This window comes from Bos indicus, chromosome 24, assembly GCF_029378745.1.
Source record: "Bos indicus isolate NIAB-ARS_2022 breed Sahiwal x Tharparkar chromosome 24, NIAB-ARS_B.indTharparkar_mat_pri_1.0, whole genome shotgun sequence".
NCBI classification, from domain to species: Eukaryota; Metazoa; Chordata; class Mammalia; order Artiodactyla; family Bovidae; genus Bos; species Bos indicus.
In genome coordinates this window covers 40,673,496-40,700,101 of record NC_091783.1, presented here as the reverse complement: position 1 = coordinate 40,700,101, position 26,606 = coordinate 40,673,496, and the positions used below count along the sequence as shown (strand labels likewise).

At 46.3% G+C, this 26,606-nt stretch overlaps 1 protein-coding gene across 6 annotated transcripts in view; it reads right to left on the bottom strand.

The window, feature by feature from the left end:
- Positions 1 to 24,097, bottom strand: part of PTPRM (protein tyrosine phosphatase receptor type M) — a 666,464-nt gene extending 642,367 nt beyond the window's left edge. For all 6 annotated transcript variants that reach the window (XM_070778532.1, XM_070778534.1, XM_070778533.1 and 3 more), the window contains exon 1: positions 23,438 to 24,097. In XM_070778532.1, coding sequence (XP_070634633.1) covers positions 23,438 to 23,510 — 73 coding nt within the window. In that variant the 5' untranslated portion in view covers positions 23,511 to 24,097. The remainder of the gene's footprint in view (positions 1 to 23,437) is intronic.
- Between the last annotated feature and the right edge of the window lie 2,509 nt (positions 24,098 to 26,606).

The window sequence follows — 26,606 nt, the reverse complement described above, 5'->3', positions numbered from 1 at the left end:
GCTGGCTCTGGTGTTCTATTCTGTCTCTCTCTCGCGTTAGTGGTATTACACCAAGGAGGCTATTTCATGTGCCTTGGAATCCTGCTGAACTTACAGCAGTGGGGTTTTCTCTCTGTGCTGTTTTATTTTGGGGGGAGACCCACTTGTTAGCCCGGTTCTCTCTCCCTCTCCCCTTCCCTCCCTCCCTCCGACCACTGGCACACTGCTTCCCCAAGTTCTCTGATCTAATTCTGCACAAATGCTTAATAAGGTTGTAGAGATTTAATACAATTAGGAATGTTGCTCACAAATTAACCAATCCATTAACACTCCAGCAAAGAAACAATTCCAGGGGAGAAGCCAGCCAAGTGTGGATTAGGAGACAGCTGGCTATGGGTACGATCTGTTTTAAAAATCACACTGCGGTACATTCTCACACCTACCTCTCTACCGTGTGCGTTGTGTACATTTTAGAGCAAGGAAGAATGGAGGTAGATGGCGTCCTCTGAGAATTTTTCCCTGTTCGGTTCCTCTCTGCCGGTTCATACTTTCCAAATCATCACACTTCTTTACTGAGTTCATTACTTATGGCATCAACTCTTACCTAACGACTATTTTCAATAACTTTCTCCCAACACAAGAGGATATATAAATACATCTAAGGAAATAAAGTAAACAAAGAAGAATTAAAAGAAAGCAAAAATACCAATATAGCCACTATCCAGAAAGAACCACTATTAACATCTTGGCTTGTGTTTCTTTTTTTACGTTCCCATAGTTTGGGTTTTTTTTAATAAAAATTTTGAAAAATAAATATTTTGAATCATTTGATAACATCAGCATTATCCTATAGACACGATTTTGTCACTTCCTGCAATGCAGGAGAACTGACTTCAGTCCCTGAGTTGGGAAGATCCCCTGGAGAAGGGAATGGCAACCCACTCCAGTATTCTTGCCTGGAGAATTCCATGGACAGAGGACCCTGGCAGGCTGCAGTGCATGGAGGTGCAGAGAGTAGCACATGACTGAGCGACTAGCACTTTCTGATTTTACCACTGGTTTTTGTCTCACATCTCCATACTCTGATCATGTCACGTCTTTAGACATTCTTTTCTGTCATCGCTCCTAGTGGCTATCTGACATCCTATCACAGGAATAGATCATGACTTAATCAATCTCTATTGTTGGATATTTCAGCAGTTCCCAACTTTTCACAACTCTAAATAATGCTTTACCAAATCTGCTTTCAGGGGATTCTCCATATATTGCTACTCATGCCCTTAGGATTGATTTTTTTTCATATTTTAATTATGTCCCCTCTTTTTGCATCCCAATGCATCATCTTTCCACACTTCAAGGGTACACATTCTAGAGACCTGTGCTTTAGAGGAGCACCACCTGGAAACAACTGGGGCCCACGGATTGACCTCAGATAGCCCGCCATTCTACCATGTTTTCCAGTCCCACTCAAAGGACATTATAAATACCGACTCGATGGACATGAATCCAAGCAAACTCCGGGAGACAGTGAAGGACAGGGGAGCCTAACATGCTGCAGTCGATGGGGTCGCAAAGGGTCAGACACAACTTAGCGACTGAACGACAACAGAAGAAAATCACTGAAAAAATGACTAGCTGCTGGTGTTCTATTTTCTGAAAGCAATTCAACGAGAAATTTGTCTTCCTCTTAGTAAAGGGATAATATGCTTATCATTTTCCCAAATAGCAGGTTCACAAAAGCTTTGCTACCTGGCTTTAGAACTCAGGGAGATCAGGCCCCTGGCTTTCTCTAGGGCCTGAACAAACCATTTAACCTGCGCTTCAAGGTCTGAGTAGTAAGACAATTCCCAGCCATGTCCCACTAAAGAAACATCAAAAAGACCACATAAAGTGGAAAGGAAATCTCAAATAAACACAGAGCCTTGGAGACACACAGGCTGTCAGAAGGACGGCCACAGACCCCCGGGGCCTCTTATTCCCTCGAAGTTGTGAGAATTCAACTGGAAACTGCCAATCATCTGGAAATTTAAGTTACACGATGGGAAAGTAATGTTTTTGCAAGATTCTTTCAGGTCAAATCACGAGTTGACTGTTTGGTTTTCATGTATAATTATTCATGACTCAGAAGCTCAAGTCCTAACATCTGAATTATTTTTAAGTCATAATGACCTGTTTGCATCTCAAGAGGAGGAGCTGAAGCAGAGAGACATAAAATATTTGTCAAGTCACAGACTCAGTCAAGACCAGGATGGAGTTACTGTAAACCCAAGCTCACCAGCCACATTTCTACCTCTTCCTGTTGGGGGAAGGAGAGAAAGACAGAGCAAAGAGGACTTTTAGGTCAGTGATGCTGTAACTGCAAGAAGCATGTCACCACACATTTGTCAAAACCCACAGGACACACAACACCAATAGGGAATCCTCGTGTAAACTACGGACTTTGCGTGATAGTGATCTGTTTGTGCAAAATCATCCAATGTAACAAAAGTACCACTGGGTGGGAGCCAAGGGAGGGCCACGCATGTGCAAGGACAGAAACATAGGACAGATCTCTGTACCTGCCTCTTTGTGTTGCTGTGAACTTAAAACTGCTCTAAAACATTGTCTTTTTGATTGGGAAATGCGTATGAATACTACACATAAAGTGAACGTGAAGTCACTCAGTCATGTATGACTCTTTATGACCCTATGGACTGTAGCCTCCATGGAATTTTCCAGGCAAGAGTCCTGGAGTGGGTTGCCATTTCCTTCTCCAGGGGATCTGCCCAACCCAGGGATCAAACCCAGGTCTCCCACACTGCAGGCAGCCGCTTTACTGGCTGAGCCACCAGGGAAGCCCCTATGCATAAACTAGATAACTTAATGAGAACCTACCGTTTAGCACAGGGAACTCTACTCAGTGCTCTGTGGTGATCTAAATAGGGAGGAAATCCAAAAAAGAGGGGATAGATGCAAACATAGCTGATTTGGGCTTCCCTTGGTGGCGCTGTGGTAAAGAATCTGCCCGCCAAGCAGGAGACATGGGTTCGATCCCTGGGTCAGGAAGATCCCCTGGAGGAGGCAATGGCAACCCACTCCAGTATTCTTGCCTGGAGAATCCCACGGACAGAGGAGCCTGGTGGGCTACAGTTCATGGGGTCACAAAAGAGTGGGACATGACTTAGTGACTCAACAACAACATAGCTGATTCACTCTGCTGTACAGCAGAAATGAATACAACATTGTAAAGCAGACTATACACCAATAAAAATTAATTAAAAAATAAAAACAAAAATGTTGTCTTTTTTAAAAATTAATATCTCTATCTAGAAAGATAAAGGCTACAGAACCCCAGTCATGGGGCCTGGCCCCATCATTTGTTCAGTCTCAGTGTCAGAATCCCGACAGAGTCACTGAGCAGGGACCCCAGCCCTCCAGCCCACCCCCTGCCAGCTAAGGCCACAGAGCACCAAGGGGTACAGAGCACTGATGGGAAAAGGGCACCGACAGCCATTCTAGCGTCATGTAGGTCCTCCTTCCTGCCTGCCCTTTCTCCAGAGTCACACCTTACCAAAGGAAGGCGCATCTTTCTAGTATAAAGACATCCACGCTTCAAAGAAACAATGTGAGCTGTGACTGTCAAGGAAAGGAAGCCTTCTTTTAATGATGAATCAAACCCCAGCCACTCTCTGGAGCGCTCTATGACTTCCCCTGTTGTATCCACATTTCATTTAAAAGTAAAACAATGTACTAGAGAGAGAATAGTTTAGCCCTTGTAGAATGTTATAAAATCAGATATATTATAAACTTTTAATGATCACACAACTTCTTTCCCTTGACCATAGAGAACTCACTTTAGAGCCAAAACTTAGTGAAATTAAAAAAAAAAAAACAAAAAACTATACCAGTAAATAATAATGCAATAAATACTTTTAAATGTACTTAAATGTAATGATTCTTTTTTAGCAAATGTAGTCACACTCAAGCATGACATTAGCTGGAAATAAAACAATAGTCAAACAAGTAAAAGTGTGGACATTTCTGGCACTGATTCTTTTCAATATAATTTTAACGTTTTCTAAATTTTTCAAATTATACAGGAAAAATTTACAAATAAAAATCCATCAGATTTAGTTTAGAGTCTATTTGTATTACACAGTAAAACAGTTAATATCCATTTTATCAAACATTTCTTCATAAAGCAATGTTTCCAATAAAAGTCAATCCCAACAAAATATTTAATATTTTCTCTTAACAAAAACATGTATTGTTTTAGTTTGCTGCTGCATCAATTTCAAGTAGCATATACTTCTCTCTTTTACATCCACAGGAAAATCTGAAATTTTCAGAAATTGATGTAGTTATTTTTGAAAGTACGTCCACAGTTCTTTATTCCGAGGTAAAACACCAGAGTTCAATACACAGATTCACACACATTTACCAGAAAAACAGCATGCTTTTCTAACCCTAATCCTCTATTTATAATACCTCACAGTTTGGGGTGTCTATTATATTACATTCCTATAAATTAATGAGAAGCAGTATAGATTTGCCATGGCTTTATAACTTATAACAAAATATAATTAATTGTATTAAACCTACATCACTTTAAACTTGACTAAACTGCTTTTTGCAATCTGTCATATAATTTCTTTGTACTGTTTTTAAATCTTTTCCTCAAAATGGAAATTAACACACTTGAAATTAAAAATTGTCAATGGCACCCCACTCCAGTACTCTTGCCTGGAAATCCCATGGACGGAGGAGCCTGGTAGGCTGCAGTCCATGGGGTCGCAAAGAGTCGGACACGACTGAGCGACTTAGCGGCAGCACCAGCAGACCTTTCCTGATAGAAAGTAAGGCTGATTTGAATGACAGCTTTGATCCATATGACAGATATGTTTCACTCGCTAATTGGGTTAAATTTTTAAGGTCTGACCAAAAAAAAGTATGTATATATGTGTGTATTTACATATATATGTGTATATTTAAAGCATGCATTGACTAAAGTATATTAAATGAATAGTATTTGCTTTCAGAACAACTTCTGAATATTTCCCTAATTTTGCTTAAACAAGGGACCTTTAAAAAACAACAGGTGTGATCCACTCAGTTTACTTCCCAGCAAATGGGAAGGTGCAGGACTGGACGATAAATCCTTTAGAGACTAGCTGGTTTCCAATTTTTTGCTCTGACCCATTTTGGGAATGAAAGTAATCAAGCTGTCAACTTAATAATATAGGTCAGTAAGCATAATTTCTGTTGCTAAAAATTAAAATAGAATTAAATTAAAATACAGAGAATTAAACTTTCAATCTTATACATATTTTTTGTTGCAGAGAAGTCTGGTAAGTCATCACTAAAAGACTCTCAAGTTCAAACATATTATAACAGGATGATATTCTATGGAAAAATAAAATGTAAATAACCAGCTCAGAAAGAAAAAGTAGGTAGGTCAAGTTTCTCTCAATTAAAGAAAAGCATGTTCATGGAGTTTTAAATGGCCAATGGACAGTATCAAATCCCTTTGGTATTTATATTCTGTCTCTGATGGATGTCTTTATAAGATTTTTGTAAAAGTCAGTAATTACCACAGGTAATAAATTCTCTCCTTCTTGACTATATGAACATATGATGCAATTTTTTTTCAGATGTGAATTTATCAACATACAAGGAAGTGTCTGATTATTTTTAATTCTTTGAACACATGAGCTTCACAGATCTTGGAACTTACTGGCATTGGCTCCCAGTTCAGGGAAAACACTTCCCTAAAATAAGATTTTATAAAGCAAGAGCTAATGGCAACCCACACCCCAGTATTCTTGCCTGGAAAATTCCATGTACAGAGGAGCCTGGCAGGCTACAGACCCTGGACTTGCAGAGTCAGATGCGACTGAGTCAAAAACAACAGCAACAAATCCTTGTTTTGTTTCTGATTTTTACCAGTTGTGCCACTGATATGACAACAGAGTCTCCAGAATGAAGCCCACCCAGTGACTGGAAAGTCCTGCTGAGAGCTGGGGTTCCCCCCTGGTCCTTCATCCTGTCATTCAGGGCCACTGCCCTGTCTACCTGAAGCATCCACCCACCCTCCTGGCTTCCCAGCCGACCAATCAAAGGGACACAAAGAGATCCAGAGGTTCAAGACAGAAGCAGGATACAACCACGGGGTGTTCAGAGTGACTGCCTCCAACATGAAGAACTGGCAGGCTCTGGGTCTTGGTGGTTTCAGACTCAGGCTGCTCAAGGTCAAATTCCAGCTTTACCCTTGCAATTTGCCTAAGATGGGCCACTTTGCTTAGTCCCTGAGCTTATTCCCCAGCCTATAAAATGGGGGTCACTTATGTGCTTATCAGCATTAAACCAGGTGATACATATAAAATGCACTTAGAATAATGCCTAGACACTTTAAGTATTCAATAAGCATTAGTTGTCCCTTTGTTGTAGTATAATCTTTTTACCCTTAAGTACTGCTGTGCTGATTAGAAATAAAGCCGATAAATGCACCCACAAGTGCCTGACAGGCAAGGCAGTGGTTGTGCTTTCACACTCACCGCTGGGACCAACACTCTGTCCTGTCTTCACCCTTCAGAGGAGAAACAGGAAGCCAAGCAGCCTGACCTCCTTAGGAAGAGGGCTGATGGCCCAGAAGATAAAAGAAGATGGCTCATCTTCTTTTAAAACCCACCCATTATAGGAGATGGAGATGGAGGGGGAAAGAGGAAAAGGAAGAAAAGAAACCCCAGGAGCATGACACCAAGTGTAGGAATAAACAAGAAGTTATTCTTATTTGCAAAGCAGAAACAGTCACAGGTATAGAGAACAAACATATGGGCACCAAGTGGGGAGAAGGGGTGGGATGAATCAGGAGACTGCAATTGACATATACACACTACTATGTATAGAACAGCTAACTAATGAGAACCTACTGCATACCACAGGGAGCTCTACTCAGTGCTCTGTGGTGACCTAAATGGGAAGGAAGTACAAAACAGAGGGAATGTATGTATACAAATAGCTGATTCACTTTGCTGTCAGTGGAAACTAACACAACAATGTAAAGCAACTGTGCATGTATGCTACATCGATTCAGTCCTGTCCAACTTTGCAACCACATGGACTGCAGCCCACCAGGCTCCTCTGTCCGTGGGATTCTCCAGGCAAGAATGCTAGAATGGGTTGCCATGCCCTCCTCCAGGGGATTGTTCTGACCCAGGGATTGAACCCAGGTTTCCTGAATTGCAGGCAGATTCTTTACTATCTGAGCCACTAGGGAAACCCCAATGCACAGTTTATTTCAGCATAATTCTCCCCCATAATATTGCAAAAAAAGTGATTCAAATAAGCAAACTACCTCACCCTTGTAAACTTCATATACCAAATAGTCCTTTGCCATGATGACTCATTGGAGAATGTTCAACCCTTCAAATACAGATCTGTGTGCTCTCTGTGTCTCTGTCCAATCTTAAAAGCAAATGCAATTTGTTCTAAAGGTGACTAACATCAATGTCCAAAGGCCTGTTCACCTGCACCTGGAGTGAAAGGTCTGAAATCCTCACTGACCTTCGTGGCATTTTGCCCAAGACCACGAGTGCACACAGACGAGAGCTTTGCAAAGGACTTTACACGTTTCACCTCCATCCGACCCCCAAATGCTAAACATAGGATATTACAACAATACAATTCTTTCTAGAGGATTTGAAACCCTGGAGATGAAAGCATTCACCCCTCCTCTGCTTGTGAAAAGTACAGACAATGTCTCTAATCCATTCATTTCATACAAGTTACTAAGAAGGGCTCCCCAGGGGGCACTAGTGGTAAAACCCACCTGCCGATGTAGGAGACAAAAGAGACATGGGTTCAGTCCCTGGTCAGGAAGATCCCCTGGAGGAGAACATGGCACCTCACTACAGTATTCTTGCCTGGAGAATCCCACAGACAGAGGAGCCTGGAGGGCTACAGTCCATAGGGTTACAAAGAGTCAGACATGACTGAAGCAACTTAACATGCAGGCACTAAAAAGCTGAGTACTTTTCCTTCTAATTTACTATTTTAGAGGCTATAAACTACTGTGCATTGCTGGGTTGTACCAACTTTACAATCCCTTTTAACACCAAAATGAGAAACTGTACCAAATATTTGTCATTTAGTCGCTAAGTCAGCACACTTAAAAATGACGACTTGTGCTTTGGGCCCCAGAGGCTCTGAACGGATGGAGTCCTCTGGGTCCACGAAGAGCTGTACCCACTGTCTGTGCCACATCCTGAAATGTTGGGGCCTCAACTCCAGAAAACTCCATCAGGTGACAGCGCCCCCCACAGGATAGTTTCGGGAGGTAACTAACATACAGGACCCGCAGTGTGTGGCAGTGATATTCCTGTTCACTTTTCCCTCCTGGGAAGCCCGAGGACAGAGCAATAAGCTAATAAATTGGATCAGAAATGGAAGAAAACCTGGGGCTTGCAGAACCACACCCCTTGGGGTTTTCAGACCTTAAAGGAAGCACACAGCCTCAAGCTTATCCCATCGTCACTGGCCTCTAAGAACAGGGCCACTGGTTTCACACACCAGGCACTGTGCTGTCCACAGGGTGACCAGGGGTGACACAGGACTGCTCTCCACAGATGAAGAAACCAGCCTTGGAGAGGCCAGGGGACTGTCCCAAGGGATGAATGACACAGCCAGGGTGACTCAGGTACAAGCAGCCTATCAGTCCCTCCAGAATACACCTCGGGACACAGTTGTTTGTCTCTTTGCAGAGCATCCATTATCATAGGCGATCTCTGAGGCCAGCCTCTGAACCACAGCATCCCAGAATGACCCTTTTTACAGATAAGGAACTGAGCTCCACGAGTTCAATGGCTTCCCCTCGGAGGATGGCCAGTGGCGGAGGGGCCCTGGAACGCAGGGCTTGCAATCCCATATTTCCTTTTTTCACGCGCCAGTGATTTCTCAACTGTGCTCTGCAAAGAAACACCTAGGACGCAGGGCCCAGGGGCCCTGTGTGGGGCCCCGCTTCTGCCCTGCCCTTGTGTCCACGTCTACCCTTCGCAATGTGGCCCAACTGCCCCATACATCAAGGGGGAGGTATGTTCCCCCACCCTTGATTCAAGGCTAGCCATGTGACTGTGACGAGAGGGTGAGGCAGGAGTGACGATGTGCCCTCCCCAAGAGTAAGTCAAGAGGCCTTGGCCCCCTCTGCTGTCTCTCTGGAAACCCTGCCTGCAGAGGACCCCAGGGAGGGGAGCCCAGCCACCCCAGCCAAAGCCAAACCTAGACCAGCCTGCAGCCAGCCAACCTTAGAGTGTCAAGAGAGGCCAGCCAAGGTCAGCTGAGTAGAGACACAGACAGAAAGCATACAATCCCAGTTCAGACCAGCAGGCACGCTCCCCATCCATAGAACACAAAAAACAGTAGGTGCAAAAAACAGTGTGCACCAGTGGTCCCCAACCTATCTGGTGGCAGGGACCAGCTATGTGGAAGACAATTTTTCCACAGACCTGGTGGACAGGACACCTGGGGGCATCCAATACTTTGGCCACCTGATGAGAAGAGCCAACTCATTGGAAAAGACCCCGGTGCTGGTAAAGATTGAAGGGCACGAAGATAAGGGGGCAACAGAGGACAAGATGGTTGGACGGCATCACCAACTCAATGGACATGAGTTTGAGCAAGCTCTGGGAGAGGGTAAAGGACAGGGAAGCCTGGCGTGCTGCAGTCCATGGGGTTGCAGAGAGTTACACACGACTGAGCGACTGATCAACAATGGCAGGGGGCAGGTGGGGAGGGCGAGTCATGGCTTCAGGATGATTTAACCACATTACATTCATCGTGTATTTTATTTCTATTATTATTATTACATCAGCTCTATCTCATATCATCAGGCATTAGATCAATGAGGTTGGGGTCCCCTGGTTTCTGCCATCAGATATGGGGGCATCTGTTACTGGGTAGTAGTCCATCAAACACTTATTTCTCCAATTTGAAGGGTCACTTTTTAAACCTGCCCACAACAAATTTTGTTAACCAACAGATATTTATGCTTTTCTACCTATGTAAGATTTTACTTTACTAAAAAACATGGTGCTTTGAAAAGTAAGTTGAGAAACTACTGAGCTCAGCTCTAAAACCCTCCCTGCCTCCTCCCACACCCATGTTCTTCACTGTTAGTGAGCTGAGACTGTTCCACGTGTCACCAGGATGTAAAGAAATGCACACACACAAAAGCTGCCTTTGACTGACTCAGACACTAAGACTTTGGAACTCAATTATTTTCAGCTATCACCACCCAGTTCCAAGAGATTCAATCAATTTATCATGATGCGTAAAACAGCAAGATAAATTAGAATAAGGTGAGACAAGTGCTTCCCAGGTGGCCCTAACGATAAGGAACCCACCTACCAACGCAGGAGACTTACGAGATATCGGCTCCACCCCTGGGTTGGTAAGATCCCCCTGGAGAAGGGCACAGCAACCCACTCCAGTACTCTTGCCTGGAGAATCCCAAGGACAGAGGAACCTGGCGGGCTAAAATCCATGGGTCACAAAAGAGTCGGGCATGACGGAAGCAACTTAGCACGAATGCACAAGATGAGTGAAGAGGAGACCAAGACCAAGAAAAGGAACCAGAATTCAGGTTCTATTGCAGAGATGGTGGCTCTGGGCATTTTTCTGTTTTAGGCCCAGTCAGCAGCTACTCCCTCCAGCTGGTAACAGAACCCACGCCTCCATGGAGCAGCCCCAGTTTCCACACTCTCATTCCCCATGGCTCCTGAGGGCTGACCCCATGCCTGGTCCAGTGTGCTGGCCAAGCAGGGCACGAGGTTAAAGTGGGAACAGGTGATGTGAGCTGACGCCATGAACCACAGGGAGGCGTGGTCTGTGCTGCTGGAGGAGGGACTATCTCTTTCCCTGGGGCTTGGGGCTGGAGGATTCAGCCTGTAACTCCTTAGAAACACCCAGCAAAGATGCTTAGAGAGAAAGGCTCAAGCCACCAGGACCAACCGGGCCACCCACAGCCTTCTCTTTGCACAAGCCAACAAATCCTGTTTGATGAAGTCCAGTTTGGCTGAGGCTTTCTGTTCAAAAAAGTTCTAACTCCTTCAGCCCACACATCTGAATCCGGCATCCAAACAGCCAACATAGAGAGGAAAACTTGATGGGTTATACAATTCGCCTTGCCCACAAGAAGAAAGTACGTTCATAAGGGAAGTCACACCTTTTCCTGGAAGTGAGACCCAGGACAGCTCCCCAGAGGGTCATTCTAAAGATTCTGTGCTGTGCTTGTTTAGTCGCCCAGTCGTGTCCAACTCTTTGCGACCCCAAGGACTGTAGCCCACCAGGCTCCTCTGTCCATGGGGATTCTTCAGGCAAGAGTACTGGTGTGAGTTGCCATGCCCTCCTCCAAGTCTAAAGACTCTACATCACATAATAAAACACTCAGCACCTTCCTAACAGACCCAACACTCCACCTGGAATGCTTTTGCATGGAGCACATCTCAGTACAGGTGGATAGCATCGAGGCATAAATCAGGAAAAGACAACCTGATTTTTCTGCATGGCTGAAGCAGCTTATCACACACTCATCTGTGTGCACAGGGAGGGGTGGGGAGAGGAGAGAGAAGACAGTGCACACAGCCCTTGCTCAGGGGGCCTGGCTTTGTTAGGAACAGAGATAGCTTTACCCACCAAAGCTCCCAGCAGTGATCTCAGCTAAGCTCTGATGAGCTACTGAGCATGGACAGTTTTGAGAATACCATACCCTCTTGGCATGGTACCCAGGCTTCCCTGATGGCTCAGTGGTAAAGAATCCACCTGCAAAGCAGCAGACGCAAGTTCAGTCCCTGCATCAGAAAGATTCCCTAGAGAAGGAAATGGCCACCCACTTCAGTGTTCTTGCCTGGGAAATCTCATGGACAGAGGAGCCTGGCGGGCTACAGTCCACAGGGTCGTGAAAAGTGGGACCCGACAAGCGACTGAACGACAACAAACAGCATGGTACCCAGCACACAATAAGTGCCCAGTATAAATCCCTGAAATAAGGCCTACCCACGGTGCCAAGAGTTAAACAAAAAATATCAGCCTAAATGGTGTAGTTGCGGCAGACTTGGGTGGCTGCTATGGCTGGCAGCTTCTTCCCCAAATATCGAGGGGGAAAAAAGTGGGTTTTATCTGTGCATAGTTGAGCAGAGGCAGGAAGAAACAAAAGCTGAACAATCATAGGAAGCACCTAAAATCCTTCCAGCATGCCTGCTATACCCACTTTCTTGTAACAAGCACCTTCCTGCTGTATGAGGCAGCATCTCAGATTGATCCACTGTTCGAGACATTTCTCCTATCCTCCTCTATCAAAAACGACCTACGGATGCAGGTCTCATTCCTTTACACCATGCTACCTGACAAACTCAAGTGAACTCAGGTAACAGTCCTCAGGCTTTCTAAGTATTTGGCGAGAACCTATAGATTCTTGAATCAAACATCTTCATTTTAGAAGTGAGAGATCTGACATCTAAGGATGTCAACTTAGGGAGGTGACAGCGAGTTGGGGATGTCATACTTGAGATGACTTAATGAGCCACTGCTCCCAGAGATGACATTTCAACAAGCACCTTTCCTCCTTGGTCGAAATGATGAGCTGGTGGAAATTTCAAGCGCTCTAATAGAGGGGGATGCCCATGCTTGAGGTTAGGTCGTCTTTTAGGAACTACTGCAATAAAAATGTCACGCTTTTGGTCCCTGCTCAGGGGACCCCTAAGGCCAATTATTCTCCAGTGTCCATGTTTCAATGAACATCAGACAGAAATAAGTGCTGGAAAATTATCTCTCCAGTATCATCGTGTCTTGTTACCGTCTCTGAATGAGTCATCTCAAGTTTTGGCTCACAGCTGCAAATATAGAGATCGAAAATGATCTGTGTTCTGATTCTCTGAAATATCTTTATTCTCTTATTATACCCTAAAAATTCCAGACTGATGTCACATTTACTGGAGTTCATCAGATTGAAAGATGGGTTGTTGCTGTTGTGTTAGCCACTAAGTCGTGTCTGACTCTTCTCGAACCCCATGACTGTAGCCCGCCAGGTTCCTCTGTCCATGGGATTCTCCAGGCAAGAATACCAGAGTGGGTTGCCATTTCCTTCTCCAGGGAATCTTCTGGACCCAGGATCGAACTTGCATCTGCTGTATTGACAGGCAGGTTCTTTACCGCTGAGCCACCAGGGAAGCTCTGAAAGACGACTACAAAGCAGCTTGGTTCAGAAATCATTGTCTCTGCCGACACCAGAAGGCCTCTGCTTCCTAAGAGAAACAGTCTCCAGTCAATTACAGTATGGTACGTGAAACTTCATGTCACGATCCGCAGACGCTTTCTGAACACTAGTCAGAAAAGACGTGATAAATTTTCCAAAGGGCAGGGTCTCTGAGTCCCTGCTAATGTCCTGCTGGTACTCTTTCAACTTTAGCGAGTATGAAGATCTCGGGGTCCGGGGTGTTTCTTTACCAGTTTCGGTGGCCCCTTCCAGAGGCTGTGACTCAGTACCCATGCAGCGCCAGGAATCTTCGTTGTTATTTTTTTAAGAAGAGCTTTGGGTGAATCCAGTGCAGGTGTCCAGAACTGCCTTCTGGAACTGAGCAGTCCTGGCTTTTCATGGTGCCAATTCTGAGGGGTCATTTTGTGATTCTCAGGGTGTCTTTCTTTTAAAATATAATACTGGCCTTATGTTTATAACATACATATTTTTTTAGCACTTCTACAAACACATCACCCATTGAGCCCCCAGGACACTCAAATACCAAAGTCCTGGACCCAGAGAAGTTTGAACCATATGAAATTGTCAATATACAAGGCTTTCTGACATAAAAGTAGGGAGCTTATGTGGTTATACCCAAGGGATGTGGGTGCCTCCCAACCTCATACAGCTGGTCTGCTTGTTTAGTCTTCACCATAATACTACAAAGTGTTTTTCCAAAAAACAAAACTGAGACTCAAAAATCAAATACCATGTCCAAGGCCACACTGCTGTTCAGTGGTAGAAAGAGATTTCAAAATCAGGAACACCTGATCTGCTGGGGGGCGGTCTCTGCCCTCTTTCCTCCCCTCCAGGACCCCATAGCCGACATCAGGCCATTTAATTAACAACACCCTCTACTGATCCGAGCCCCACTGGGACTGGCCAGACCCCACTCCAAACTTTCCGAGGGTCAGCAACACAGGCCTCTCAGCAAGCTCCCCACAGGGGCTGGAAACAAAAGGGAGGGGCTCTCTAAAAAGCCACCCGAACAGGATGAAATGGTCACTGACAAGCAGAGACAACACGGCAAGGATCCCCATAACATACACACGGGACATGTGCCAACGAGTGACGGTTGGGGAGACATCACACCACGTTCAGATGCCTGGATGCGAAAAGTCAAGGCAGTGGAGAACACAGGTCACGGGACTGTTGTCAAAGCAGCCTCTTTTTATTAAGTTTCCTCACTTGAGAATACGCCACAGTGAATGAAGAAGCAAGGAGAGCCTGCCTGCTGTACCGCAGACGAGCAATGGGAATGCGCGGGCTGAGCTCTGAGCAGGTGTAATCAATTTCACTCTATATCAGAAATAAAGCAGGAGATGATATCTATTACTCCCTGTCATGGCAGCTTCTTCCTGGTGATACACGGTTCTTTTAATACACCAGAAACTAAAATCAAATCATGCTTATCTACCACATAGTGAATTTCTTTTTTCTTTCTTAGAGATCAGTATAATACCAAAATTCTACTTTATGGCACTAACTGATTTATAAATTTTTATTACATATGATAAAAATTATAGGCTCATTTTTACACATTTAATTAACAAAAGGTAACCTTTTTCCTTTAAATTTAGCAACTGAATCTCTATGTGCCTATTAATTTCTAAGGGTATCAAGCACCAAACCCACCACCTGAGCATACCGTTAAGATTACTACAAATGCTTTTAAAAAATCAAACTTCATAGGAAAAAAAATCAGCAGTAAGCAGAAGTAATTTGTGTTTTCTCTTCCCTAAGAGAACTTTATTCAATCATTCACTCATTCCAAAATATTTGTTGAGTTTATTAATTTACTATGTGATTGTTGTTGTACAGTTGCCCACTTATGTCCGACTCTGTGACCCCATAGACTGCAGCACGCCAGGCCTCCCTGTCTCTCACCATCTCCCATAGTTTGCCCAAGTTCATGTTCATTGCATCGGTTTTGTCATCCAGCCATCTCGTCTGTTGCCCTACTCTCCTTCTGCCTTCAGTCTTTCCCAGCATCAGGATCTTTTCCAATGAGTCCACTCTTGGCATCAGGTAACCCCTCTGTCATGGCAAAGGGGGCTGTGTAACTCAATAATGCTTTGAGCCATGCTGTGTAGGGCCACCCAAGAAGCATGGGTCTTAGTGGAAAGTTCTGACAAAACGTGATCCATTAGAGGATCCAAAGAGATGGCAAACCACCCCAGTATACTTGCCATGACAACCCCAAGAACTGTATAAAAAGATTATGTGATTACTAAATGCAAAACACTGTAACTTGATTCTATACATTATGAGTATTTATTTTAAAAGAAATGCTTTAGACAACTTTATATTTGTATCTAGGGAGAATATCACAATGAGGCAACTTCAAACTTGTGGTTTTAACATTATTTAAAACATCTCAGACTACACCAGAGAAGACAGATCAAACAGAAACCCTCAGAATGGACTGCAGGAAGGGTGTGATCCAGCGCCTCCCCATCCCATCCACAGTCAGAAGCCCATGTTAGACCCTGTTGTGATTCCACCACTAGAATCAGGGAGAAGTACCAGGCCTCTGCCTTCCATGGTAACTCAAACTAAAACATATTCTCACTGTCTGCAATAAATCTGCTTTCTGCATATTGAATAGGAAAGAGATGAAAGGGAATACTCAACCATCTGAAAACAAACGGATGCTCTCTAAGTGTTTCTGTTCTGAGGCCCATACAAACCACATGCTTTGCTTCTGCCTAGCTGTTGTATTTTTAAATAAATCATTCTGTTAAATGCTAGCTCCCTCCTTCAAGGGAGAGTCTAAAAACTCTGTTTTCACAAGCCTCTGACAATTTGACCCTCATTCTCTCTCAGCTGCAGGTCCTGGATTCTTGACCATAACAGTTTCCCTCCCTTGCAGCCCCAGCGTGAAAGTAAGTAAGATCCTTCCATCTGATCCTCCACCATCCCTCTGCCTCCAATTCAGGGCCCAAACCTTTCACATCACAGAAAAAGTTTTTAAGGACTTGGGATTCTTCTCAGTTTTAAGCAGAAAAATGGACTAACTCAGGTAACACTCTAGTATTCTTGCCTAGGAAATCCCATGGACAGAGGAGCCTGGCAGGCTATGAGGTATCCATGCAAAGTTTAATGACTGCCTGCATTATATACCTGAACCAGCAATGTTGGGAAAGGAGTCTCCTGCAGACAGAAGCGAGGTGCCCACGCTCTTCATATCTATGTCACACATCTGCACGTGGCCACTTTTCTGGTTGATTACCGAAAGACTTGATGGAGAAAGTTCCGTAAGTTACCCTGAACTCTTAGATAGCTGCCAGATAATCTATTTCTCCCAGTGCCACTGCTATATACAGAACAGCGGCCACTTAGGATACAGCCATGGAGAAGGAAACGGCGACCCACTCCAGTAGTCTTGTCTGGAAAACCCCAAGGACAGAGGAGCCTGGTGGGCTATAGTCCATGGGGCCGAAAAGAGTCAGACACCACTGAATACTCACACAGGATACAACCAAAAAGAGGAACAAAGGAGAAATAATCACCACAGAGTCTGAAGTTGTCCTGGGGTCAGTTTTGAACTAAAACAAAGTGAATTACAAGTAAAGCAGCAACTTCCACTGAAGAATTTCATTTGATGTGAACGAGTCATCACAGCAGATGCAGGCTCCCTCCAAACCTTGCCTTCCTTCAGCTCTCAGTGGATGCATCCAGGGAGCTGTGCAGGTGAGGCTAGGTGATACCCCTGCCTACATACCCACTGGGCAGCTACACCTGCTGATGGGCTGGGGACAGCGGCCAGAGGAGTAGGGAGCTGGAGGCCTGCCTGCCGTATGGAAAGCACTCTGCCCGCCACGTATTCTCTGAAAGTTTGCTGATAATGTTTCAAGATAAATCCGTTAAATGACATCACAATCCATTTTGTTTACCTGGAGTATTTAAGGATAGAGAAGCAGGGATGGTCTTTGGCGGAAAATAGAAAAACGAGGTGCTATCTTAGGAGACTCATAACAGTACATTATCAATACTTTACAAAGATCTATATTAAAAAGCTCCTTCATTTCCAAAGGCAAAGTGTCACATTCCCATATTAAAATTCCAAATTTTATGCACATTAATTCCTCATTCTTGCCTAAGAAATTCCTTGTTTCTTTCTATTTCAGTAGATTTTGAAACTTTAAATAATTAGACAACTTTCCAAAGTACTGTAACTGTATCCTTCTGATCTTTGCCCATGACCACCCCCAATGCCTTCTGCAATCCCCTAAAGGGGTTTTCCCAGCAGTAATGCTCAATATCCACTTTGAATAGAAAGTATCATTTTAATAGGTGCACTGGGCTATGTGCTTATTATAACAAGTCAACAAATATCTTTGACACAGTGTCAACCCACAGAAATTTCCAGTGGCTAATTTTCAGTGACTGCAAAATTTAATTAAAACTTTATATTGCGGTAAGTAAAATTAAAGGAAATTTTTTTTCATTGTCATTTTACAACTGGCTGGATCCAATATCTTCTGCAGATAAGAACATTATTTGAAATGTCGCGCTAAGAGACTGAGAGTCACAACACCATCACATCAGCCTGCTTCGTAATTTGGGCTGTGTTCACAGTGGGGGTGGGGGTTACTAAGTGCATGGATGTGAGTTTCAGTTGCATCTCGAGTACTTTCTGCTCTTGTCAAGGGAGGCTGAAAAGTGCAGGCTGAGAATCCCAGGCCTTTCAGAACTCACGCTCTGTCCAGCATCCCAAGCACCTGGAGGGTTAGTTCTAGCATCTACTGCTGTCCCCATGCCTCCAGCCCCACCCTGGACTTTCAGATTTTTATCCCTCTGGGTGGGGCCAGGAGTCTATCTGTCTACCTGTTCCTGAGTGATGCTGAGGCTGTTCATCCAAGGATGACTCTTTTAGAATAATGTTTTTCAAAAGGTGGCCAGGATCACCTGTGGATGCTTTGGGGGCCTGGACAAAAGAATCACCACGGCCGGCCATAGAGACCAAGATTGCGAAGGACTGCTCCTGGTGACCCTCGAGCACACTTGGTTTTGAGCAGCATGGGTATAAACACAGCTCAGTGGAAGCACTGGCGCAACACTCCCACGCCCCACCCCCCAGGCAACCTAAAGCCACCCAGGTGTAGGACATCAGCCCGATCTTCCTGCACACTTGATCCTCTCTGGATCCTTAACCTGCACACGATCCTAACAAGATCTGCACACCTGTGTTCCTACACGTGAGCACACACAACCCCCCACCCTCCTCGGCCTGTGTTCTTCTCTTTCCCTCCCCACGTTCCCACCTCTTCATCAGATCCTGACCTTGCCAGCTGGCCCCTGGAAGGCAGGGGGCCACAGGCTATGGAGGTGATGACTAAAACTTTCCTGCCTCCCACCTAACACCAGCCCTACATACTGTTTTCCTCCGCTGAGTTCTTTTTCAGAGCAACAGAGTAAAAGCAGTCTTTCTGATCAGACTAAATGCTAAACCACTGCAGTATTTTAGGAACTGGAGAAACAGCATCCTCTTATGATGGGAGGTCTGTGTTATTGTGCATCCTCCTTAAACTTTTCACTAATGAGTTTGAAAAACATAAGTAATGAAACCTTCTCTCACTTACAAAAGAAGCCGATTAACAGGCTATAGTCCTAAAGATAAGAAGAAGCCTGAGAAAAGTTTGTGGGAAAGTTGGTTTTCAAAGAGAAGACTCCTAGAATTACAAAGCACAGTAGACACTGCCTTAAGAAATGTTATACTGTTGAAAAAGTATGTAAGTACTTATTAAAATGCCTGTCCCCTAACTGAAAACTATGTCTTAGGATATTCAGGTTAGACACACTCATTCTAGAAAACTAAACCTAAAACAAAAACTGAGAAAAACACTACTTAACCCCAAACAGTGCCTCTACTGAAACAGATACATACAGCCTATCAATTCCTAGAATGTACAATTGTTATGAAACTATGAAATTTTTAAATAAAGCTACCGACTTCCATAGAATTGTCAGAGAAATACCTAAATTCAAAAATCAACTTTTCCCAAAACAAAAGGCTGTGTTTCATTCATACATGGTTTTATATCATCTGAAGATATAATTCAGATTACTTGCTCATTAGGGAAAGTTCATTTAGAATTACGCAAATTATATACACGCTTATCTATATATCAATATATGTAAGTAACTTTTCTACTGAAAATTTGTGAACCAACCCTTTGAAAACATCAGAGACTAAAACCTGTGATTTTGCAGATCAGAACAACTGATTAAGCTCAAGCAATACTTCTTTACATCCATATAACACTAAAAATGTACAGTGATTTCTTGGCATATTCTTTCACACGCAGTGATTTAAATTTACAATCTTTTCATCACATCCATTATCAATCTCATTGAAGCAACAGAAAAATGTAAAATGTCATGACTCTAGTTATCTGAAAAAGAAAAAATAAAACAAACTGCTTAACAAATCTATTCACAGTCTCTGTAAAGGGTACTGTAAAATCTTATATTTTGAAATGACTTTCAACTTATAGAAAAGTTGCAAAAATAGTACAAAGATTTCAAGTACATGTTTCTCCCACCTTCCCCTGTGTGGACATCTGACTTAACTGCGGCTGCTTCTGCTAAGCTGCTTCAGTTGTGTCGGACTCTGTGCGACCCCATAGACGGCAGCCCACCAGGCTCCCCGGTCTCTGGGATTCTCCAGGCAAGAACACTGGAGTGGGTTGCCATTGCCTTCTCCAATGCATGAAAGTGAAAAGTGAAAGTGAAGTCGATCAGTCGTGTCCCACTCTTAGTGACCCCACGGACTGCAGCCCACCAGGCTCCTCCGTCCATGAGATTTTCCAGGCAAGAGTACTGGAGTGGGGTGCCATTGCCTTCTCCATCTGACTTAACTACTCAAATTATTCAAAATGAAGAAACTAAATGTTGGTACAATTCTACTAATTCAACTACAGACTCCATTCAGATTTCAGCTGTTTCCCCCCAACTGTCCTTAAAAGAGTATTTTAAAGAATACATTTCTTCAGGAGAGTTTCAAACTCACAAAATTATATTAAGGTTTAATCTGTTCTAAACAGTGTAGTGGAAATCTGTTTGTATTTCTATTTCTGCAAACCAAGGCTTGCTTACTAGAATTTATCACATCAATCTCATTATTATATAAAACCAAACACTTTCTTGTATAGTATATATTACCACCTGGCTTTTAAGAAAATGGGTCAAAGAAGTATGACTTGCCAGCTACTTGGCTTCACTATGGAAAAGACAGTATTAAGCAGAAGCAAAAATGATTTTACTTTCTGCCTTGCTTCTTACTTGCATACTTTTTTGCAAAAGTTCTTCTGAATGATCATACAGAGCCTAGATAGAAGGCAGAAAGTGAGCCTCCAATATCTTGCTTAACAACTTAGAAATTGTAAAAACGGAAAGTGACGTTTAAAATGAAATGTTTAAATAAAAGGCCTCCTGAACAACAACAACAACAAAACCTAAATCTTTTCTGTTTTCTTCCAAAGTGTTTAGTTCCTATATCTAGCATCTAAATTATGTGCAGTACCCTCCAGAAATGATTAATCAGCAATCACATCAATTGTGAATGCATTCCAAAAGAGGGGAAACAGCAAAGTGTCTTGTGTACAAATCTTGGTTACAAAAAAAAAACACCTCTCCACTGATTACATAAAGCCTCCTGATTCAGTCCACTGGTTGCACTGAGGCTGAGAAGAATCTGTGATGAAAATGTCAATTTCAAAAGCCGGGACAATGCAAGCCAGTCTGATGCCTGATAGTCCTTCCTCTCCCTCCCTGCTGTGTCAGCCAGTTCATGTACAATTTGAATGTCTGCAAATGATCAGAATTCACATCAGTCATTTATTCAACAAATGTGAGTGTCTGTTGGGTCTAGGGCTCTATGTAGGTGTTTTATGGGAATCAAGAAGAAAAAATAACTGACTTTGCCCTCAAGCCACTTACAATCTACTTCCTCTGTCTCTAAAAGGATCCTCATGTCAGGTGACCAGCAACCAAATATCCAGAAGACTCATAAAGAGAAATAAGTGTCGGTATCACTCATAACATCAGAATTAACTTTCCCAACATAAAAAAATTTTCAAAAATAAAAAACTGACTTTTCCAAAGCATTAAGCGCTTCCCACAGGTACTTCCCACCTAAAACCCAAAGTGGAGGGCAAAACCATGATACACTGTAATTTATCTGATCCCTGCACACACAAAATTTGCCAACTTCAATTTTTTTTTAATTTCATCATTTCTAAGCATTCTCTGGGATACTGCCCTTCAGTTCCTCCATACTAGGTTAACTCTGGCTTTCCAAATTAAAAAAAAGAAAAAGAAAAAATGAAGGCACAGTTCAATTACTGGTAGGATAACAAATAGAATGATGTACTTCCTCTGAAAGAAAAACCTGGATAAAATTTAGTAAAAGCAAAGTCTCTTTGGTTTGACTATTAATTTACATAAGCATTAACAAGGACATAGGTCAGTACTACTTAGGCTGAAGTTCCTTTTAATGATGAGAAACTGATCATTTAAATAAACTACGTAAATGTTTGTTCCCCACCTCCACCCCAATCCCTTACCCACTTCTTGAAAATCCATCCAAACGCTTTCTGACACAGCTTAACTTGAAACAAATCCCAGGCAGGGAGCTATGGATCTTAATAAAGAGAAAACCATCACTGAGGCCCTCATCCTTGGCTTCTAACACTAATGAGTTACAAGGCTCTAAAACTAGCGAGTCTACTCCATAATTCACCAGTAAAAAAGAACGCAGGCCAAAATCGGCATCAATTTTATAGCAGACAGCAGTGGATTGTTTTGTTAAGTCCTCTGGCGCACGTGCAATTACCAGACAGTTAAGGGCATATTAAACTTCGGGAAAGGGTATTTCTGTATTGAAACTGACAGCATACAGCGAGCAGCCAACTCCACGCTCGGCTTCCTTGGAGTCCAACTGTGGTCAAGGGTCTCGGGGCTCATCAACGTGGGGCATGGCCTCTGCGCCTGCGTGTCCCCCAGACTCCAGGAAGTAAAGATTTAAGTTTTCTCTGGTCGGAAGGCCAGACGGAAAAGTCTCCAACGTTTTAAAATATGTGTTTTACCATCTGTGAAATTCTCCCTCATCAAATTAAAAAAAAAAAAAATCAACTTACTCATTCCTCCCGAATAAACATAGAAACCTATTTTGCAGCCCAAGTTCAAGGCCAAATAACAGGCTTTATATTAAAAGGAAAAAAAAGCCCAGTTCCACCATTCTACGTAGACCTTAATGAAACTGACACACACGCGAGAAAGTGTACAAGTGTGCAGGTGTGCAAGCGTTGGCTGTCCATCCACGTGTGTGCTCCAGGTAACACCAGGCAGGGTTCGCGCCCCTCCTGACCCCCAACTCCCGGCTACGCGTCCTCCCGCAAGGAGCTCTCCGGGCTCCGACTGCAGGCGCGCAGCGGGCACCTCCCCGCACTCCCTTTCCTGCCCACCCCCGGCCGCGGGCCGCGGGGCGGGCTGACCGCTGCCCCTGGCCGGGTGCTCCGCTGGGCCAGAGGTACGGAGGAAGAGCCCGGAGGGCCAGAGCCGCGGTTGCCCGGACCCTGGGGCCCGATCCTCCTGCAGTAACCTGCGAGGCCGCCGCCTCGGCTCTCCCGGGCAGCCTCCCGAATGCCAATACGAGCGGAGGTCACGGCCTCGGCGGGCCGGGCGGAGGCGGGAGGGCAGGGAACTGGAGATCGCCGCCGCCGGGTCCACCGATCGCGCGGGCGCAGCGGGCACGGCAACCCGGCCCGGCAGCCGCTCGCGGCGAAAAGGACCGCGCAGCGCCCACGCCCGGCGGCCGGCGGCTGCAGCTCCCAACTTCAGGCAAAGTTTTCCGCTGTTGCTCCCGGAGCCGACCGGGGACTCCGAGTGGCGCCGTCCTCGCGGACACACGCCCAGGCCGCGGAGGGGCGGGGGCGGAGATGAGAGCCTGGCTCCTGGGCCAGCCCCCGGGGCTCCTCCGCTCGGCCGGCCCGAGCGCTAGGTGCCCACCCTTCCCGCCAGCCCCGCTCCCGCGCCGGGGACTGGAAGCCGCTGTGCTCAGCCCGCCGCACCCCCTGCCCGGCCTCGCCGTCAGCCGCTCGGGCTCTCCCACCCCGGAGCTACCGGTGTTCAGAGCCCCCCTCCGGCCCGCGCGCCCCAGGCCCCTGCAGGCGAGGCCCCGCTTACCTGAAAACGAGTCCCCCGCCGCAGTTAGCAAAAGTCCAGTCAAAGTGGCCAGGCAAGTCCCAAGTCGGCTCATGGTGCCAAGTGCGCCCCGGGCCGCTCCCCGGCGGCGCTGGGTGGGCGCGAGGGCAGAGGGCGGCCGGGAGCTGTGCCTCCAAGGCGGCGAGAAGAGGGTGAACAGCCAAAACCAGAACCAGACGCTCCGAGTGCCAACAGTTGCAGAAGTCTCAACTCCGGCGGCTCCCGGGGCCGGGGGGGCAAGGGGCCAGGGTCCCCCTGTCCTGTCGCCGGCCCCGCTGAAGCTGGCGCGGCTGCGAGAGGGAGCGGAGGGCGCGCCCGCGGAGCCAAAATCCGCCCTCCGTGCCGGCGGCTGCGCTGGCTTGGTTCTTCTTCCTGGGCTCGGGACCCGAGCCTCCGGCGCCGCGGTGCCCGGGGCCGGGGCCGGGGCCGGGGCCGAGGCCGCGCGCGTCCCGCCCGCCGCCTCTGCGCGGGCAGACGAGCCAGCCCCCGGGCGGCGGCGCGCCGATGGCCGAGCCCGCGCCGGCTGCGCGCGGGGCTCCTGCTCCGCGACTGACTGGCGGGGCCCCGCAGGCCGGCTGAAGGGAGCGCCCACGTCACGGCCGCCCGGCTGCCGCGGCCCGCTAGAGGGCGTGAGCGCCCGGCCCCGCCGGCCCGCACTCGGTGCTCGGCGGCCGCGGCGCCTCCGGGGGAGCCGGGCGGGGGGCGGCCGCGGGGGCGGCGTCACCGCGCCGGGAGCGGCGGCCGGGCGGTACCACCCGCTCCCTCCCGCCCGCTCCCTCCCCGGCCCCGGTTTCGCGGCCGGCTTCCGGGAGGGTGACCGCTCCGGGGCCGCGCCTGGACCAGAAGTTTGTCCTGGGTCACGGGCTGCCGGGAGTTGGCGAGCGGGGCGGGCGAGACGGCGGCTCCGATCCCGGCGCCGGACGGCAGGGTCGGCGGGCAGGGCCGGCGGGGCCGGGAGTCGCGGGGCTGGCGCTCCCCTGCGGCTGCGGGCCGGGCGAGCCGGCAGATCCGGAGCGCTGAGAAGGGCTGCGGGTTCTCCGCGACGCGAAGTTGGCAGGCGCCCGGGCGGAGAGCGACGGCCGCGGGCACCCAGACTCCGCAGCGGCCTCGCGGGACACACGCGCCCCGGAGCCCAGCACCCGCCGAGCGGGACGCGCCGGGCCCCTTCATGGCGCCCCCGCCGACCCGGGATGGGGGGGTGGGGGACCCGAGCGACCCGCCGGCCGTGCACCGGAGGCGGTGGTCACACCGAAACGAGGGGTCGGACCTACGGAACCTGTGATTTCTGTACCTGGTGCGAAGTGTTGGGAAACGCGGGAGAAAGAGGCGTGGGGAATGAATCAAATGATGTCTGGAAATATATAATTTACCGTTTGGGGTCTGGAATGCCTATTTGATTAAGTGGATAAAAAAGCTTCTAATGCTTCAGTAAAGAGGTTCACTTTGTAAGACTGCAAAAAAAGGGGAGGACGGGGCGGGAGGAGAACTATTTCTGTTTTCCTCTGAATAGATACAGGGAGCCAGCACCGAGCGTCTGTAGAGACCTATATGAACAAGATAGAAGGCCTGTGTAGAGGTTCAATTAGAAACCAAGTAACGACCGGTGAGTAGCAGGTGTTGCAGCAAGAGGACACACCCCTCAGTCAGGTGTACCGGGGGCTACCCCGAGCCCCTTCCTCACAAAGGCCCAAAAGGTGAGTTGATCCCACGCTCACTTTGACCCTGAGGTCTCCAGTGGACCCTAGAACCAACAAACAGGGATATGTCATAGCTATCACGTGCCCGGGGCCAACTGATGGACTGGGCTTTTGCCTTTTGTGCCCCAGCCAACAGCCCCTCTTTCTTGTGGAATTCCACTTATTATATCCTATATTATAATATTATATATTACACAATTCCACTTATTATATTCCACTTATATATCACAAGTGCCTTTTCAGGGGCTCTGTATTAATCATTTACTTCTTAAGGACATTACATCACCCAACCTCTTCTTGCAAATCTGTACTTGTTGAGCCTTATCTTATCTCGATTGCAAAATAACATTTGAAGTCTGGAGAAGCAGGCAAGTCACATACCTCTGAGGATCAGCAGTGAGAGTCTGTTTCCCTGGCACCCAGGTCCTGCCTGCACTGTGATGGAGCCCAAATTTGATTTTTTAAAAAATGGTTATGGTGCTTTCCAATGGAGCTGTTACGTTAATAAATGTGAAATGGACCCAGATAAGGAGGGAGACATCAATCTAGTCATTTTCTTTCCAAGTAATTTCTTTGAGTGAAGATGTTAATATTAGGATAGGATATCATTTGCACAGTAGTATGTGAACTTGTTTGAAGATCTCTGAAGGCATGTATCTCCCAGGCACTGTGCTCTGTGCAGGAGGCTGTCTTAACCCTGGGCTCCCCCAGGAACAGGCCTGAAGGTAAGGATTTAAGTGTAAGTGGTCTTAGGTTCTATTGAGAAAGTAATCCCAGGAAATAGGACAAAAAGCATAGGAAAGTAAGACAGAGGGGAAAATCAGCAAAAGTCAATGTAGAGAATGAGCAGGTTACCACTGTGGGACCCTAGGACTCACTCCCTCGGGGACTTCCAGGAGAAAACATGGAGCACCCCACCCTGGGGCAAGGATGTGTTAGGTGCCTGGGGGGATGGGGCGTGGGAGGCAGGTACACAGAGAGGGGTCCCGCAGCATTGGAGAGAAAAGCCCTGAGGGGCCTCCCAGGGCTGCTGTCCTGAAAGTGCCACGTCCCTTCCCCTGGTTACTTAAAACAGCAGGAGGCCCAGTGAATTTCTATTATCTCTGATCTCTAAATATTACAGTGTTAAGCCGACTCTGCCCTTATTAGCCTTCAATCCACATTGCAAACAGTGATGGGGTTTTTGCCAGCAGCTCAATCCCTGGCCATTCTAACAGCTACTGATTATTCGCTCCCTCTTCCAGATAACTGGCCAAAGCAGCACTGAGCCCAGATGGAAGACCTGTATCAGAAGGAATGGACTTGACTTCCTCTAAGGAACGATACTGTAGGAGTCCTACCAGTGGGATATTTCCTGTCACTTTTTTTTCCCCCCAAGCAGAGAAGATTTTTTTTTTTAATCCAACCACATGACACTCCTGTCTCTCTGGAAACAGCAGTGATATTTGCAGAAT